Source organism: Protopterus annectens, chromosome 13.part0 (assembly GCF_019279795.1).
Source record: "Protopterus annectens isolate FY-2018-M chromosome 13.part0, PAN1.0, whole genome shotgun sequence".
NCBI lineage: Eukaryota > Metazoa > Chordata > Ceratodontiformes > Protopteridae > Protopterus > Protopterus annectens.
This window is the reverse complement of record NC_056747.1, coordinates 262,886,087-262,904,682: the sequence shown is the minus strand read 5'-3', so window position 1 is coordinate 262,904,682 and position 18,596 is coordinate 262,886,087. Positions and strand designations below refer to the sequence as shown.

Genomic DNA, 18,596 nt, shown 5'->3' with positions numbered 1-18,596 from the left:
CAGTGACGTCTGATCAAGAGTATTCAACCTTCTGATAACCCCAGGCAAGCAGAAATGTACCCTAGAAAGCAAGAAGATCCAAATATGCTATACAGAGCTTCAGTCCCTTTAGCAGTGCACAAATCAGAAGAAGAGGGGTGAAAATTATTTGTCTTGGCTGAACAAAACTGAATGTAAAATGTGACAGTCAAGAAGCACATGAGCAAGAGCACTTATCACTATCAAACAGCTATTCTACATTAACACAATCTGTGAAACAAGAGCCATACCACAAAAGGGCAGTACTGCCCTCAATGTCATTCCTCTGGAATGTCATAACCAGTGAAGAGCAGCGTAAATAGAAACATTGCTACCTGTAAGACAGGGAAAGTGGACAGGGTGCCATGGTCCTTAGAGTACAACTTTCAGATTGGCATTACATAACTCTTGTGGATCACTGTGGAAAAAAAGACACCGCTATCATGCCATCTACAGCTGGATCCAGTACTAGGCAACCAAGACAGTCACCTAGAGCCCACTGTCTGGGAGGTTTATTTTTTTAATTAAAAAAACAAAAAAAAATTTTTTTCAAGGGCACATTTCTTTAAGAAGAGCAAGAACCATGACCTGATGTGTGCGTGTGATCTGTTTTCTTCTTCTGCATCTGTGCGACCTGTTGTTACAGCATTCATCTTCCACGTGAGCTGAATTTGAATGCCAGATGATGTTTGAAATGCGGACCACAAATGGCCAAGCAAGAGGTAGGGGTGTGTGTGTGTGTGTGTGTGTGTGTGTGTGTGTGTGTGTGTGTAAAAAGTAGGTAGTTAGGTGTGTATGTGTGTGTGTGTGTGTGTGTGTGTGTGTGTGTGTGTGTGTGTGTAAGAAGTAAAGTAGGTAGGTGTGTGTGTGTGTGTGTGTGTGTGTGTAAAAAGTAGGTAGTTAGGTGTGTGTTTGTGTGTGTGTGTGTGTGTGTGTAAGAAGTAGTTAAGTAGGTTGGTAGGTGTGTGTGTGTGTGTGTGTGTGTGTGTGTGTGTGTGTGTGTGTGTGTGTGTGTGTGTGTGTGTGTGTGTGTGTGTGTAAGAAGTAGTTAAGTAGGTTGGTAGGTGTGTGTGCGTGTGTGTGTGTGTAAGAAGTAGTTAAGTAGGTTGGTAGGAGTATGTATGTGTGTGTGTGTGTGTGTGTGTGTGTGTGTGTGTGTGTGTGTGTGTGTGTAAAAAGTAGGTAGTTAGGTGTGTGTGTGTTTGTAAGAGGGAGAGCGATGTCTCTCAACTGTCCAGATTTTCGCAGAATGTCCAGATTTTTGCCTCATACTTTTAGTCCATTCCTCATACAATTTGTGGTTTTCTGCGTTTATTGTTGCAAATCATTGAGGACAGAATTCACTAAATAATGACAGGCATTTGAGCTTCAGATTTCATATCCTTCAGAAATTTCATGCTAACACAACACCTTTTTATTCTAGCAAATTTATGTTTGTGAGAGCAATATTTAAAGTTTGTCCCTATTTTTGGGGCTTTGTAGCCTCATCATTTTTGGCTTTTGGATATTTGTGCTAAGAGCTTGAGAGGTATGGTGTGTGTATGTGTTTGTGTGTGTGTGTGTGTGTGTGTGTGTGTGTGTGTGCATGTGTGTACGTGCGCGTGTAATCAAGGGAGGTGTGTGTGTAAGAGGGAGGTATGTGTGTGTGCATGCGTGCGTGAGGGAGGTGCATGTGTGTGTGTTTAAGAGGAAAGGACTTAGGTAGGCTTGTGTGTGTGTGTAAGAGGGAGGTAGGTAGGTGTGTGTAAGATGTATGTAGGTAGGTACCGGTGTGTGTGTGTATATAAGAGGTAGGTAGGTAGTATACCTTTCAAATGTCCAGATTTTTGCCTGTTACTCATAAATGGACAAATTAGTAAAATACTAAAGTTACTAAATAGTGACAGACATTTGAGTTTCAGATGTCATATATTTTAGAAAAATTCATACAAATCTTGTTATTCTAGCAATTTTCTAAGTTCATGAGAGCAATATTTATCATCTGTCCTTTTTATTTTAAGTTTTATCCAGACTTCTTGCACTAAGAGGTTCAGGTTTCTGTGCGTTAGAGAGTGAAATTACCTAGTTAGGGATACCAGGTGGTTAGTAATTTAATTAGGCTCAAACCCTGTACCTTAGCTACAGGAAACAACAGCCTGAATCCTACCGCAACTACCAAACTGCATTTTTCAGGGAACTGAGTTTCAAGCGCATTTTCAAGGAATTGTGTGCGTCAAGGGAAAAGAAGTTTACTGTTGCTCATGCTAAGTTTGTTTGCAATGTGCAACTCTTTTGTTTTGCAAATGGTATCACTATTGTAGTACAGAGCTTAAAAGCAGTGTTAGTAGTACAACAGGTAGCAAGCTTCCTTTTGATGCAGACGCTATAGGTTCTACTCCCACAGCATGTAGATGGATTGCTGATACTGTGTTGTATTTTAAGGGGGGGGGGTGCTGCAGTCCTGAGTATGTCCTCCTTTGGATGAAACGCCTAGAACTATGAACCTGTTTTCGGTTTGCAATTTATTCTTCAAGGGCAGCTGAATTTATAGATAAAACACTGAAATATAAAGCTGTTTGCTGACAGCAACCTCTTCATTAGATTCAGATTTATTTAATGTGGAATTTTTCAGATGACTTTTACTTCTGCAGAGATTGTGTTTATTGACTGATACTGGTGAATTGTAATGACAGAAGTTTGAGTGGCCTTTTATGTTTGAAATTTTCTGAACGGTCAGTTTTGTCATTATTATCTCATATGTTTTGTTTCATTGCTTACTAGAAAAATGTTCAGAACTTTGTTTGTGTCTTTCGGCTTTTCCCGGTTAGGGGTCGCCACAGCGGAACTCCAGTCCGCTAATGACTGGCAGTAGAGTTTTACACGCTGGCTTGCCGGGCCTAAAGCACAACCTTCAACAAAGGAATGCCCAAAATGTTCAGAACTATAAATTTAAAATACACTAACAGGTAGTGCTGCATTATACAAGGGATATAATTTAATAAAACCAGGAAGGTGAATCAGTGTGTGCGTGTGTGTGTGTGTGCGTGCGCATGCATGTGTGTGTGCGTGCGTGCGCATGCATGTGTGTGTGTGTGTGTGTGTGTGTGTGTGTAAGAGGAAGGTTATGTGTGTATGTAAGAGGGAGGTAGTGTGTGTTTGTACAAGTGAGGTGCATGTGTATGTAGCATGTTTGCATGGTCCTAAAAATGTGTGGAAGGGGCCTATGGTTTGAAAACAGCCCAAAGGTAAACTTAATCCATCACTGGCCAGATGCCTTATCTTTGAATGTGGCTTTCAATGCTGTTTCAGTGAATGTGAGTTTCAACAACAGAAAAGTTTTAATGTCAAGTCTGTCTTCATTGTAATACTGAATTGCTTTGTTTAGCAAATGTCTATCAGTGAAATAATAGCCAAGTAATGGGATACTGGAATGGCTGGGGAGGCAATCCATTACCCTGCCTAGGGCCCCATTTGCCCTTGATCTTGCTCTGACGCCATCCAACAAATGTAAGGAGATAGAGGAACTACCTGGATGTCATGATTTTCAATTGTATCCGAATTATAGTAGGAAAATGCTGACAGAAACAATGCTCACTGCTACTCAGGTTATGAAGATGAGTCAGAAAAAAGCCTGAAACAGCATATGTCTAAGTTGTTCCCCTCATATATTATCACTTATAGCCAAAAAACTATTGATTCAGACTTTAACAGTTGCATCCAAAATGAGTGAAGACAGAGACTATAACTTGTCGATAAAAAGAAGGCCTGTAAAGATCTTTGGTAGCTTTAACAGGACAATTAATGGCAGAAAATACATATATTATATAGTTATACAGACAAGGAGTGCACAGACTGTTGCAGCTGAAGGGGTAAGGTCTGTGCAGTACATTGGCCAAATGAAATAAAATTATGGAAGACAGACAGGTAAACAAGAAGGAAATACAACCTGAAAGAATGTTGAAAAGATGAGTAAGTAAAAGTAAATTACCCCAAATAAAAAACACTTCCTTACTGCAGCCTGAGATCATTCAAAGTATGGCCAAATACTTTCAACGGCTAGTAATAACTTTATTTAATGTTAAGAGTGGTGCACTGTGGTAGGGGGCTGTGGTAGTGTTTTCAGCAAAGGAAAAAAAATAGGAATGCAGAGTGGTTATAAACTAGAGTTGGCATCTTTTCAGATGCCTGAAGTGGGACTTTTTATAAAAATATACAATTTTGCATGGCACACTGCCTACAACCAGTGCACAGGACTGGTCTTCACCTTGTCAAAATAAAAACTCACTTTTATAGAAATTATGTTATTCTGTATCATAATCAAATGCTTCAGATATAAAACAATTGTTTCAGACAATTATTAGATGAAGTTTAGGACATACTTTTTTGTCCTAAAATCTAAGGATGGTTACCATTTTTCATGATTTTTCGCAGGACACAAATTGCCAAACAGTGACTGTCCAATGTAAAGGACAGGTGGTAACCCTAGCCATAACATTTATAGTATTAATTTTGTTCATGGAGCCAGAGCTGTATGATCTCAGATCTGTCTATATGGGGTGGTTGCTGGTTGTCACTTTCAGTTTTATAAGGTGGGCATTTATTTATCTCAATACTGTCAGAATAGACTACTTGTTATGTCCAGTTTATATCATAACAGTAAATGATTGCAGTGCCCCCATCTTTATTGTGCTGGCTGATCCAGTAGGTAATACTTCTGCTAACATTTTTCAAGAGGAGAAATAAAGTATAGCCCACTGCTGTGGCTGGCTGCAGGGAAATATGTGCAAGCACAATCCAGCCCAACTGGACTTCTGCAGGCAGAATCAAAAAATGTTTAAAAGGGAGTTTCCCCAATATTTACCAAAGAAATACAAGCCTCTAAAAACTAATCACATCAAATTCAGAACTTATATCGGGTCATTCTTTTACCATCTACCCAGCTATGATGGTATATAGAGAAATGTTATCTCTCTCTCGGGGAAAAAATGAACTCCATGCTGCAATAAAGTACAATACCAAACTCCCTTAATATATTCAGGCCAAATTACAGCACTATGCATAGATTAAGATATGTAGTGTAAGGCAAAACGCTGCCTACATGATTAGGAGGAGAGGCAACACACAAAGCTATAAAAGTTTCAGACACCTTTAATACAACTTAACTGTCATATCTTTTATCATGCAGTTAGGATAATTTCCTGATAAAAGGCTACTCCATTTCACTGCCCTGATCAGCCAAAGGCCTAATGGGGCAAAGTATTAACATCCGTCAAATTCTTATTTTCTAGTGCTACTGGGTCACAGTCTACTGATTTTATATTCTTTATACAGCACAATCAAGAACTCTGTTATTGTTATTATAGTTCCTGGTCTGTTGAATTTTTAATCACAGCAAAAAGAATGACTGCAATGTATTCTGTGTGTTAGAATACAAACATTCTGGGACTCATCATTTGCTGGTGACTGCTTTGGTATATGGTCAAGTGGAGGCTTGACAATGGCAGGCAAAATTCAGAGACTCACCACACATTAAAAAGTATCTATATTAGTTGAGGGTCTACTGTTATGATGACGACCTCACACAATTTTTTATAATGTCATTGGTTGTGCAAGGCTCAGCTATAGCAATAACTTCACTAAACATTTCTTAAGCATATTTACATGAGTTTATTCCTGCTTGCTGGTGACATAAAATTTAGAAACATGCAGTTAGCAACATCTCCAGCATACTCTAGTTACTCACTCACTGTTTAATGCATTTGTGACTTTTATACCCCAAGGACATTTATGATATGAAAAGGCATTCACAACAAGCAGTCCACCCATGTAAAACAATGCAAATGCTAACATAAGTACATCTACTAGTCCAAACACTAACATCCAACTAAAACAACCAGCGGTCTTAGGGATCCTAAAAATGTTCTGCCTGAAAGTGTTCTGCAAAACTAAGGAACCCTGCTATTTAATGAAGTCACAGCAGACTCCTACTACTGCGGTAAGGAGGCCATTCAACCTTAAGTATCTGAAGAATAGAGATAGCCATAATGCAGACATCATAGGTTTGTATTCCGAAATGCACTTTCATTTATATTTGTCTTTTTGTTAGAACTACATTAGATTTTGCTGACATGAACCTAAGAACCTACCGGAAACATTGGGGGAATAAGAAATAATTTAGTGGCACTTACTCTTAAAGCTTGTAGAAACTCTTCAAAATCAATGGCTCCACTACCATCTTTATCCAGCTGATGAAAGACCAATTGTGCTTCTTCCTTATCCACACTAATGCCATAGTCATGCAGCCCTTTAAAGAACTCGTGGAAGTTCAGACTCTTGTTGTTGTCATCATCCATGATACGGAAAGTTCTGGAATTCACAACAAACTGGTAAATACAACAAACTGGTAAATACAATATAAAACAAGAGAAGCTTTTTCCTGTTGATGTACATTTCATGCACACCAGCAGGGCTAAGCCCTCTCTTTTTTGTTAGCACAAACGTCTACCACTCAGAAATTCTCCATCAAAATTCCTCCAAAATGCTCACAATATTTCCCATAAGCTTTTATGGAGAATAAAGAATAAGGTGTTAGTGTCTTCCCTTTCAACTGACATGGAAAAAGATAAACAGTTAAACAATAAACATAGAAATAAATACAATTTCCTCACAGGCTTCTTCTATACAAGAAATTTTCATCTTTGTAATAGAATATCAAGCCCTTTGTTTTTATTCAAAATTGTGTAAAATAAACATCAAAAATTAAAAATATCACAACTCCAATTATACATCTATACAAACATTGCAAAAAATTAAAAGACATTTCTGAAGTGGGTCTACCTCCCTATATCCCTCAGTGTGGGCTCTGGCCCTACATAACCAATCTTTATACAATCACAGAGATTACAAAACCTTGAAGGAAAAGGAAAAGAATTAAAAAAGAGAAACTCATCTTTCCCTTTACTGAAAGCAGGATGATCTCAGTGACATCAGTCAGTATAATGGGTGACACTACTACAACTGATGGAATGCAGCTTCAGCTTTAATGTGTTTAAACAGGACATGAAAAACTGTAGTGTTAGTGAAATCTTTCTGTTCATTTTAACAAGGTGCCAAAGTTTAAGTGAACATTCTTTATTACTGACTGTGTAGGCACAAAACTCAAACATTCCAAGAACAGCCCATCATTGGTGCATGACATGTGCTATTGGTGTGTGGGACACAAAAAATAATTTAGTAATTTTCTTTGAAGTCCACCTCAGTGAAACTGCCATTTGATCACAGATGACTGTGTTATTCAATACTGCTGTATGGAGTAAGTTACCTTCCTCTTAAAATGTAGTAACCTTGCCAATGATTAGGTCTATGGATAGAGGGAAGCAGCCCACTGCATGACGTTGACAGCTTTGCTCCTCCAAGAAACTAAATTTTAGAGAAGAGTCTGAATCTTTTTCTGACCACTTTGTTTTGTTTGAAACAGTACTTGTACAAGGCAGTTTTGCAGAATGAATCTAAATCTGATAGACAACTAGTGCACAGTTCCAGTCATTTTTCAGTACAATCACGTAAAATGGCATGCATGGGGTAATGTAGGTGAGACAGAAAGTTGCTGCCTAGCACCATCTTCTTCTCCAACCAGTCATCTGCACCGCTGTTAGATACACACACCACTGTCTTCCCAAGGCTCATGGTGCTACTTGATGACATGCACTTGACAACCCAGGCTATCCACACATCAGTATAAACTCCAGGTTGTAAAGGAGTCAGAGTATTTCCATAACATGCAGCGTCACAGAAAAAGTAACCAATTTCTTTCTTTATTCCTAGAAGAATAGTATATGCCATCTGATGTGCATTAAGATATTAAGGTACTGGGGAGCAGGATGAAGTGTGCTGACACATCTGCATAATATTACTTCTTATCTGACTGAACAAAGAGGACAATTTCACTGACACAAGGACAACCTGTGCATAAACACACAATGTTTGTTTGTGTCTTTTGGCTTTTCCCGGTTAGGGGTCGCCACAGGGGAACTCCGGTCCGCTAATGATTGGCAGTTGATTTTTACGTACCGGCTTGCCAGGCCTGACGCACAGCGTTCAACGAAGGTATGCCCATTCACGCATGTCTGCACGCACAAGACGCTCTAGCTGAGAATCGAACCAGACAGCATCTTACTGTGAGGCAACAACGCTACCGCAGCACCACACAGTGATTTAATGCAGACACATATATTAAGTATGTGTTAATAAAGATAATGTGAATATATATATATATATATATATATATATATATATATATATATATATATAAAGCAAATGTGCTAAGTAAATAGACTGACTTAAAAGTATAATAAAAAAAATGGCCACAGTTTCGATCAGTTACAAAATAAATTGTAGCTCTGAAAAAATGGACTGTAGAGCAAAAGCAGTGCAATAACAAAGAACTGATATACTCACGCACAGTTGTAATGTACACATGAAATACATTTTTCATTTAACTTTTGTTGATTGGACAGTTTCTGCCTGACATATATGAAAAGGATGTAGAAATTACACTGTCTGCATGCTGATGTAAATGTTTCCTATTCACTTACTTAACTAATATGATCCTGAGTTTCACTGACTTGCAGCACTAGTAAGATATCAGCTGTTGCAAAAGTGAGTTTCTGTCAAACCACCTTTAAAACTGAGAAAATATTACAGTGATATGAAGAAAAACAATAAGGTTAATGCAGAGGTAAGGAAGCCATCTACATAACTGATGGTTCAGGAATAATCCAGTGAGACAGAAAGGTTAGATGGCTACTAGAAAAGACTAACTTTACCTAGGGTCAGGCTTCCCTTGTGGGAATGTTGCTTGATCACATTATAGTGCCTCTTCATGGAAAATGAAAACTGGACCACAAATGCTGAAAAAGGGAACAGTAAAAAAACATAGCCACAAATTTATTTTTATCACAGTTAGTAAAAATGCCAAACGAGTGGATGAAGTGGCCTTACTCTTATTCGCCATAACCAAACTTCCCGCTTGCATGGGGACTTCATTAACATTTTTTGCCAATAATAATTTGTTCATCCATTATAAAACAAACTAGATAGAAGCCTTCACTGAGAGTGGGGATTGAGAAATCTCAAGAGGTTGATCAAATAAAGATAATGAACATGAGCCCCAGAATTCTGGCATTTTTGGGCAAGGCTATATAGATTATGGTAGTAAAAAACAGGTGAAAATCTTTAACTTGCTTATAGATGAAAAGTCAGCTAACATCATGCATATGAAATACACTGTAATTTCTCACTTATTGGTACCCATAACCATAACAACAGATATTCAGATTAGTATTCCTGTCTTTAAGGAGACTCCACTGAGTGAGCTACATTATAAATTCAAATCTGAAATGTAATTAGTTGTGGGTATCTTCTGGTTTCTGAATGCCATAATAGCAAGAAGGAACACATATTATTCTTAAATGTATACACTACTGTGGTAGCCTCATGCACATTTATTCAACCCAAGGGTAATTGGATGTACACATATTACTGGAGTCTGGAAGCCCTTAAACATACTCCATTCCATTTACTGTATCCAGAAGTCACACTTCAAAAGAACACTTTTATTAGAAAATATTGTTTTTTTTTAACATCTTTAATAAATTATCACTTAAGACACAGGCAAACATACATCTACATAAAAGAAAACAAACCATATTAACACATGCTTAGTTACACACATTATACAGCACATGTTTTTTATAACTATCATCAAGCCAACATTACATAAACTGATTATTTCTGCCTTCCCTTAAATCTCACTCCTCCTCCAAACATTATGCTGTATGTATTGTTCCCATATTTCTGTTTTTTCCTATGTAATTTGCTCCTAGCTTTTCTAAAGGTCCTACTACCAGTTCTTTTATCTTTGTTACAATATTTAATACTTCAAATACAGCTAATTTAGACTTTGGATTTCTATTTTGTACTAACTGCTTTTTGGCAGCCATCAGAATATGTCTAGGGAATTCAGATCTTGTATCGCAGCTCAAAAAGTAATTTCATTAGTTACATCCATTTGCTCAACTAATATTCTGTTGGGAATTTCTGATGTCTGTCAGTTCATTACTCTCCCAAAACATATGGTTCCCAGTTACCTCCTTCTTCCCATCACACCTAAAACACTGGCCGTTTACATGAGGCAAATTCTTTGGAGTCTGCTTGGGTTTTAAAAATACCTATGCAAACAAACACTTCCAAGCAAAATCTTAAATATTTTAGACTTTGATGCACACTTGGGAGCCATTTGTCTGTCCTCCCATTGTTTCCTTGTGAATTGCTTAAAAATATTCACTTTCCGATCTTTTCTAACATCCTCTAATTGATTCCTATAGTTATCATGCAATCTTTAATAAGCCCTATTAATTATCCCTTTTTAAAAGCAGCTTCTGTTCGAGATTCAGCTAATAACTCTGCTAGAGCAAGTCTTTCACTCAGGATTCCCCTATCCCTTTCTCTTTGCATATACTCTGATACCGATTCCTGATAGGGAAAGCAGTTTCTAGCCTGCATTCCAGATGTCTTCTTGACCTCTTCCAATTCTATTACTTTTCCCTCTCTAGTTATTTGCTCCCAGTCCTTAGGTTTCTTTGCCACTTTTCTCAAATAAATTCCAGCCCCATCTTGCCTATTCTCTGTATCCCTAATTGCAGTCATCTCTATCCACAAAATCTCCTTTCTCCATTCTTATGTTGGCTTAGTTCTTAGAATACTTCCTGCTGCTTTATTAATATAAGATTCAGTATGGCTGTTGTTATTACTTATGGATCTGCATCCAAAATCCCATCTCTCCTTAGTTCTTGAATCATCCCCTCGATTTCATCATCATCCCTTTCCACTTTGAATTACAGCTTTCTGCTTGTGTTATGTATATGAGCCTTAACTGTGTAGCTCTAAAATAGCCCTTCAAATCAGGTAATCCTAAACCACCTTGTTCTGTTGGAAGGATCAACTTATCCCACTTGACCCTTGCCCTCTTTTCCTCCCAGAAAAATTCCTTCTACTCTTTATGAATTACTGCCCACAACTTTTCCACTGGTTGATAAAAATATGCCTGATTTGTATATAAAACTAAAGGGACTAAAAACATTTTCACTGCTTGTGTCTTGCTACCTGGGTCTATATCACTTCATCAAATGGTCAATTAAATGAACGGCATTTCTTTGCAAATGCCATTCATAGAATTCCTCTCATGTGGGGGGCTTTGCTTCCCACACCGCCTGCTAATTATATATACCAACTCCGTGATCGCACTACAGTGGGGAAAGGGCAAATTTCCTCATCCTCACTGTGCTGTGATCCTAGTATGAACAGTTCAACAAATGGCATATTCAATGCAACTGCACTGAAAACACCGTTCTATTAACTGATTTCTTTGCTGAACCGATAGGGACCCTTGCTATCCAAAAATATTATCAAGAGCTTCCAGTTTTTCAGTTTTGGTATTATCTTTTCTTTAGTCTCTTCCCATGTATCCTTAGCTGCCATAATAGAATCATTTTTAATCTATACTGCTATATACACTTCATTTTATTGTGTCCTCATAAATATGGGTATTGCTGGACCAAGTCATGTGCGAGTACATAGTTTACAGCTATAGCCTTTGTTTTATCTGTCTCAAGATGTTCCACAATGCTGAGATGTCCTTTTCTGGTTTTATCAGTTACAAAATAATATTGTCTGCAAATAAAGCCAACTCTTCTTGATTGCCATAGCAATTATAGCCTTGAATTTCTTGGCCAATGAGTCTAAATATAAAGCAAATAAAGGGAAAAAAGAGGACAACTCTGCCTGGTTTCTTTGATCAGACAAAAGTTATCAGAGAGGAACCCTTCCACTTAATTTTTGCCTCTGATCCCTCATATATCCACCTAGTTAAGCTTATTATTGTATCAGAGAATGCAAATGCTTAAATTGTCCTACTCATAAAATCCTAGTTACTCTGCTGAATGCTTTTTCCGCAACAAGACCCACCAACAGCAGTATTTTCTTACACTTTGCTTTCCTCTGGGTCATTACTGTTCTGTTAAAGTTATGAAATATTTGCTTCCCCTCCACAAATCCACAGTGATCCATACCAATTAATTTTGGCAACACCTTTGTCATTCTTTTAGCTATTATAGACATAAACACTTTATAATCATGGTTTAAAATTGAAATGGGTCTTCTATGAAGAAAGTTCTGATGGGTCTTTACTGACTTTAGGTATTACAGCCATCACAGCTTTCTTCCAGGATTCTGGTGTTTCCCCTCCTTTTAAAATACTGTTGAGAAAAACTTCCCAGATCTTTAACACTTTCTTCTCTTCATAGCTTCCAAACTTCCACAGGAATGCCATCTATTCCTGGAGACATTCCTGCAGATTGATTGTATGCCACTGTTTTTATCCCATTTCCTCTGATCTTAACTGTTAATTGTTGAGCCTTATCCATCTTCCATAAATATTTCTATTTGTGCTCTTTCTTGATTTCCACATTTCTCTGCTTTATACAAATTTTCATAAAATTTCCAGTATATTTCTAACACCTCTACAGGATCTCTGGTTATTTTTCTTGTAATAGGCTCCTTAAGTTTGGCAAAAACCCTTTCTGCTTTCTGTTGCTAACAGTTTTTGTGCTCTTGAATTAATATCAAAAACAGTTGCTTAACAGCAATCTTTCTAAACTCATGCACATTCTCCAGATACTTCCTTATTTTCTCTTTGTAGTTGCACCTCATCTTGTTCTGTGAGATTCCCCTTATTCTGCAATATGTTAATCTCTGTCAGCTCCTTTAAATAATTCTTATTTCTTAACCACATTTTATTTTATTTCTAGTCTACTTTTTAAACTACACTTTAATTTTATCCCAGTCACAAGTTATAACTTCTACAGAAATTTCTATCTTCCCTAATAAGTCTTGAATAACTTTTACTAACAATTCCTTAAATTCCTCTCTTTTTTATCAGGTAGTTCAGGAAGCACCAGTGTCTCACTTTTACTTTATTACTCTGCATTTATTCTTAGTTGTTATTGGTGCATGATCTGAAATAGTTATTGAATGTGTGCCAGACTTGTCAGTTCAATGTACATGTTTCTGTGAAGAATAATTTCTGTCTAGTCTAGCCCAGTTTTGTATCTTGGGGAATAATATATAAATTCTGTCTGAGTACCCGATACTGAATTCATGTCTTCCATTGCAAATATTTTCATAAATTTCTTCAGAAATCTACCCCCTTTTGTTCAATTTTTCCTTCTAGGTCCCCCAAATGCATCCTCACTGTTGCAAATAAAAGCCCATTCCTAGCCTGAAAGTAATATTCCCTGCTGAAATCTTATTATTTCTCCCAAAATTTTCTTAATCCCTGTAATAGCAGTTTTAGTGGAATATAAATAGATGCTAGAGCAATTCTCCTTCCTTGCCAGTAGCCCCAAGCTACCACAAATACACCATTATTATCTTTTTTTTCCCTCTTCTATCACTGTTGGAGCTACTCTAGCAATTAGTATAAGTACTCATCTTTTACTTTGTTGATAGGTAGGTACTAGGCTATTGGCCCTAGGGCCTATATAAGCCTAGCCAAGAGGTATCCTGGCTTTCGCCACCCAAGAAAATTAATTTTCCCATGCCACTGTCGAGCAGAGCCACAGAAGTGATCCCCGGGGTGAATTTTCTATCTCCCATCCAATCATCAAGATTTTTCTTGAGGAGTGCTAATGAGGAGCCCTGTTTGATATATATAGGTAGCCTGTTCCAGAGTATGGGAAGTCTCTGACACAGGAATCTATCCATCCAGCATGTTCTGTTTATTGTGATGACAAGGTTTAGGTCCCTAGAGCATGTAGCTCATAGGGACTGGGATTTCTTTAAGTGGAGCATGTCTAAAAGCTCTGGGTTTGACATAGCTTTGTGCGTTAGGCAGAGATCGCCTCTGAGTAGGCGATATGCGACAGAGTAAAGCTGCACTTTTTTGAGACGGTCTGCGTAGGGCATTTGTTTGAGACCGGTAATCCTCTTTGTGAGGTATTTCTGTGGCCTTTCCAGTTGTTGTAGATGTCTTGTGAGGTACATACCAAAAGGGGCACTGTACTCTATAATGGGTCTAATGAGTGACGAGTACAGGGGAACAATGACCTCTATTTTTCCTGGATGAGAATCCTTTTGTGATGAGGTGTGCCACATAGAAGGATTTCCTGACTACTGTGGCAATGTGATTATCAAAGGAGAGACTACTGTCCACCTTTGTCCCAAGGTCTCTTATCACACTTTCAGTGTTAAGGAGACTACCGCCTATGTGGTAGTTCATGGGTACAGAGTTTTTACCAAAAGGCATGACAATGCAGTTTTTGACATTGAGCTTGAGGCCATGGTTTTGACACCAGGCATCTGTCTCAGCGAGGCCCTTTTGTAGGATGTCCACATCTTTTGGAGTTTTGATAATGGCTCCTAGTTTGCAGTCATCTGCGAACTTCATTAGCCAAAGACCTTCTTTCTGTGTTAGCCTGTACTTTAGAGAAGTAGATACCAAACAGGATAGGACCCAGGACTGAACCCTGTGGTACTCCACTTATCACTGGTCTGAAGTTGGATTTAGAGTCTGCTACTTTTACAGTGTGGGTTCTATTAGTGAGCCAGTTGGCAACCCATCTTGAGACATAGGGATTTATACCTAGTTTAGTGAGTTTATCTATAATTCCAGAATGGGGGATGGTGTCAAAAGCCTTGGCGAGATCTAGATAGGTTGTGTGAACCACCTTACCCTCATCTACGGCTTTGGTGACTGCTTCAAAGAAGTCTGTCAGGTTTAGGAGACATGATCTGCCTTTTACAAACCCGAACTGGGTGAGGTACTGAGTTTGGAGATTACCAATGTCATTGTTTATAAGTTCCATGATGATACGTTCCATAGCCTTGCAGACCAGGCTTGTTAGGCTAATGGGGCGGTAGTTTCCAGGGTCCATGGTGGCTTCCCCTTTGTGGAGTGGGATAACAGTCACTGTGCACCATTCAGTGGGCACATAGCCTGAGGTGAGGCTATGACTGAACATGGTACTTAGGTGGGGTGCCTGTTTGTTCTGTAGTTCATGTAGAACACAGCCTGGGATGTTGTCAGGTCCCATGGATGCTGTGTTCTTGGCTTTGGATAGTGTGTTTTTACCTGTGCAGCCATGATTACAGGAACTTTGCATTCTTCTGCTATAGAGATGGGCCCTTTAGGGGATGACAGGGGGGGTAAAGTTAGCACTGAACCTATCTGCCAGGATGTTGGCAATATCATTTGGTTCTCTATATTTAGTGCCATTGTGCTGTAACTCAGAGCAGATCTGAGTGTTGCCATTGAGTTTCTTGACATAGCTATAGAATGCTTTGTGGTTGTCTTTAGAGTCAGTGGCAATTTTGTTTTTGTAACTAGCTTTGGAGGATTTTATAAAGGATCTCAGCTTCTTACTGAGGCTGACCAGGGAGTTTCTCCAATCATGGGATTTTACTCTTTTTTGCAGCAGTTTCTTTCTTTTAGAATTTGTTTATTTTTTTGGAGGATAGCATCTTGGTTCTGTTAGGGATTGCATGATCCATGCACTCGTGTAAGTACTTCTAAAGTGTATTTGTGTAGGATTCAGCAGTCATACCTCTATTGTCTGTCAGCATGGGTGTTGTGAAGTTTGCCACTTCTATCTTAAGAAGCGTGAAGTTGGCTTTGGAGAAAGTTTTTACTGTGGTTTCCCTAATGGGCGGTGGGGGAGGGATGTGGATGTCTAGGGTGATTAGCTTGTGGTCGGATCTGACCAACAATGAATTGACCTCTTGTGTGGAACCCCGGTTGCCCATGTTGGTAATAACCAGGTCTAGGATATTGCTGCCCTGTTGGGGGTGTGGATAAGTTGATCCAAGGCATTGAAATTTATGAATTCCAGAAATCGTTGAGCACAAGAGTTGGTACACGAGTAGTTTTCCCAGTTAATGGTGGGGTAGTTGAAATCACCCATTATTAGGGTGTTAGGTTGTACCCTAACATTTTCCAGTGTATCAAGAAATGAGGAGTGGGAATCCTGCAGCATGGTGGGGAATCTATAGCAAGCTACGATTTGGATTGTGGTCTTGCCCAGAGTTAGTTGCACTTGGATAATCTTGGAAGCATTATGCTGAGCAACTAGCCTGGAGGTGTGGATATCCTTAATGAATATGGACCCGCCTCCACCATTAGTGTTTCGGTCCAAGTTAGGTGGCTGAAAGGTGTGGTATGAATTATAACCTGGTAATGCAGGGGTACTCTCTGGAGCCTTGAACCAGGTCTCTGTCACTGCACAGATGTCGATGTTCCCCATTTTAAGGAGTGCCTTGAGTGAGTGCATTTTGCTAGCATTGAGTAGCAATACCCTCAGATTCTTCTTGCTTGTACCTGTTACGGTGGTGAATTTGTCATATGAATCTTGCCTAAAAAAGGCACTATAGGGTTAGCTAGAGCCTTAGCCAGTATCCAGAATCCCTGGGGTGACAGGTGCAGGCCATCTCTGGCAAAGCATCGTGGTTTGTCGATCATGTCATCCCAGGCAGACAGATACTGGATACCCTTAGAATGACACCAAAAGCTTAGCCAATTGCTGAAGTCAATCATTTTGTCCTTGTACTGTGTTATCATTCTGGGTGATGGCAGGATGCTACTCAGTGCTAGGGTCATACCTGCCTGGGCTATAAGATCGGACAGCTCCTCCATGTCCTTTTCATTTAGTCCAGGGAGGTACATCTCAGGTCATTCACACCAACATGGACAATGACAGAGTCATATTTGTACTTGTTATGGAGTGACCTGAGTGCATGCATTATGTGGCGGATCCTTGCACCTGACAGGCAGCTGACAGTAACTTTCTCCTTGTTTAGCCTGGTGAGTGGAACATCAGTGTGCCTGACTATAGAGTCACCTGTGACTAGAGTGTTGGGTACATTGTTATGCCTTATGGGCTGTGGTTGAGTGGCACACTGAGTTTGTGGGCTATGAGTCATTAGGGTTGTGTTGGGGGGGGGTGGAGGTTGCTTGTGTTTCTGCTTTTGAGGTCCCTGTTGCTTGGGCAGGTTTTTACTGAGAGCCTCCGTGAATGTAGGTGTGTGTTTTGGTGGTGTAGGTTTTGAGGACTATGTGCTGAGTGTGGTGTGGTGCAAGTCTTTACCTTCTCCTCTTGACTGTCTAGTCCAGTCTTAGGTGAAGAGAGCTTTGCTTCCAGTTTGGCTACATAAGTGCATCTCTCACAGGTTGTAGTGTTGGGTGGTAGGAGGAGAGGGTTGTCTGTGTACATAAGGCAATTGCTGCATTGCCCCAAGATGCTCAGATTCATCAGGTTGACAGGAGAAAACACCGAGAGCTGACCCTTAGACATGCCTGGATAGGTGCTTACTTAAGTACTAGAAACTCTTTTCCTCTAGACAGTGAGGAAAGTTGAGTGCTGTAGTAATCTGTAGTTTATTTAGTGCTTACAATAAGGTCTGAACAAGTGCTGCGCTCAAAGAAACAGACTTGAGTGCTGAAACTAAAAAACTGGCTAGTTCTAAGAAGCAAAATTAAGCTAGAAGGCTTCCCTCCAACACAGAAAGGCTTGGGGGCTTAGAAGCCCACAAATAGTCCTGGACACAGCAAATCTGTATCCAGACTAGACTACCCATAGGAAAAGCAGGAAACAAGCTTAGAATTTTTTTAAGTGGAAAGAGAGAAAGGAGGAGCAGAAACTAAGCTGACTGGCCTTCTTAAATGTTCTCCCTGTTAGGTAGAATAAGGTAATGACACTAGACTAGGAGGAGGGTCCCAGATCAAATTTACAGTAGGGGCAGGCAACTGCAAAGCCACCAACTATAAGAACAGCATACCAATAGGGAGGGAGGGTAGGAAACAAACTGCAGAAATGTTTCTCACAGCAGAAAAGCAGCAGTGAGCCTTTAAACAAAAGTTTTAAACAGCTAAAGGAGCCTCTAGGGAAAGCTTTTAACTGCAAACAAGTTATCAGAATCAAACAACCCAACAGATGCTTAATAAAAGTGGACAATTTCCAGTTAATACCTCACACACAGTGAAACTGGATACAAAAATATACAGTAGACAAAGTGCTATAAATAACTTGAAAAAAATAAGCAAAAAACAGGATACTTAATGTTATATATTATAGATCTGAGTTTGCTCAGTGTCCTTCTTTCGATTAGCTCAGTGTGAAATGGCAGAAACACTCACAAACTTAACTTCTTAGGTAACAGAAAGTTGAAACCCAAGACAACGTTTAAAAAAAAGCTCAAAAGAACTAGTGAGGTTTGTCCCTGATACTCTGCCGAATATCCCTCCTGAAATCCTTTCTTTATCAAATTCACATGATCACTAGTTTCTAAATGTGTATCCTATAACATTGCTATTTGCACTCTGCATTTCTTAATATAATTTAATACTCTTTCCTTTTTGTCTATACCCATGGGGCAATTAATATTGTAATAATATGGATAGTGTAGCTATTATGATAAGAAATTATTATTCCCAACTGTTACATATGACAGCTTTTTTAAATGTCTATTTCCAGCTTTGGAATTACATGCAC

At 39.0% G+C, this 18,596-nt stretch overlaps 1 protein-coding gene across 1 annotated transcript in view; it reads right to left on the bottom strand.

Moving 5' to 3' along the window:
* Positions 1 to 18,596, bottom strand: part of LOC122787227 (calcyphosin-like protein) — a 165,689-nt gene that overhangs the window by 67,816 nt on the left and 79,277 nt on the right. The window contains exon 3 of the mRNA XM_044053824.1: positions 6,186 to 6,363. Within this exon, the coding sequence (XP_043909759.1) occupies positions 6,186 to 6,363 (178 nt within the window). The remainder of the gene's footprint in view (positions 1 to 6,185; positions 6,364 to 18,596) is intronic.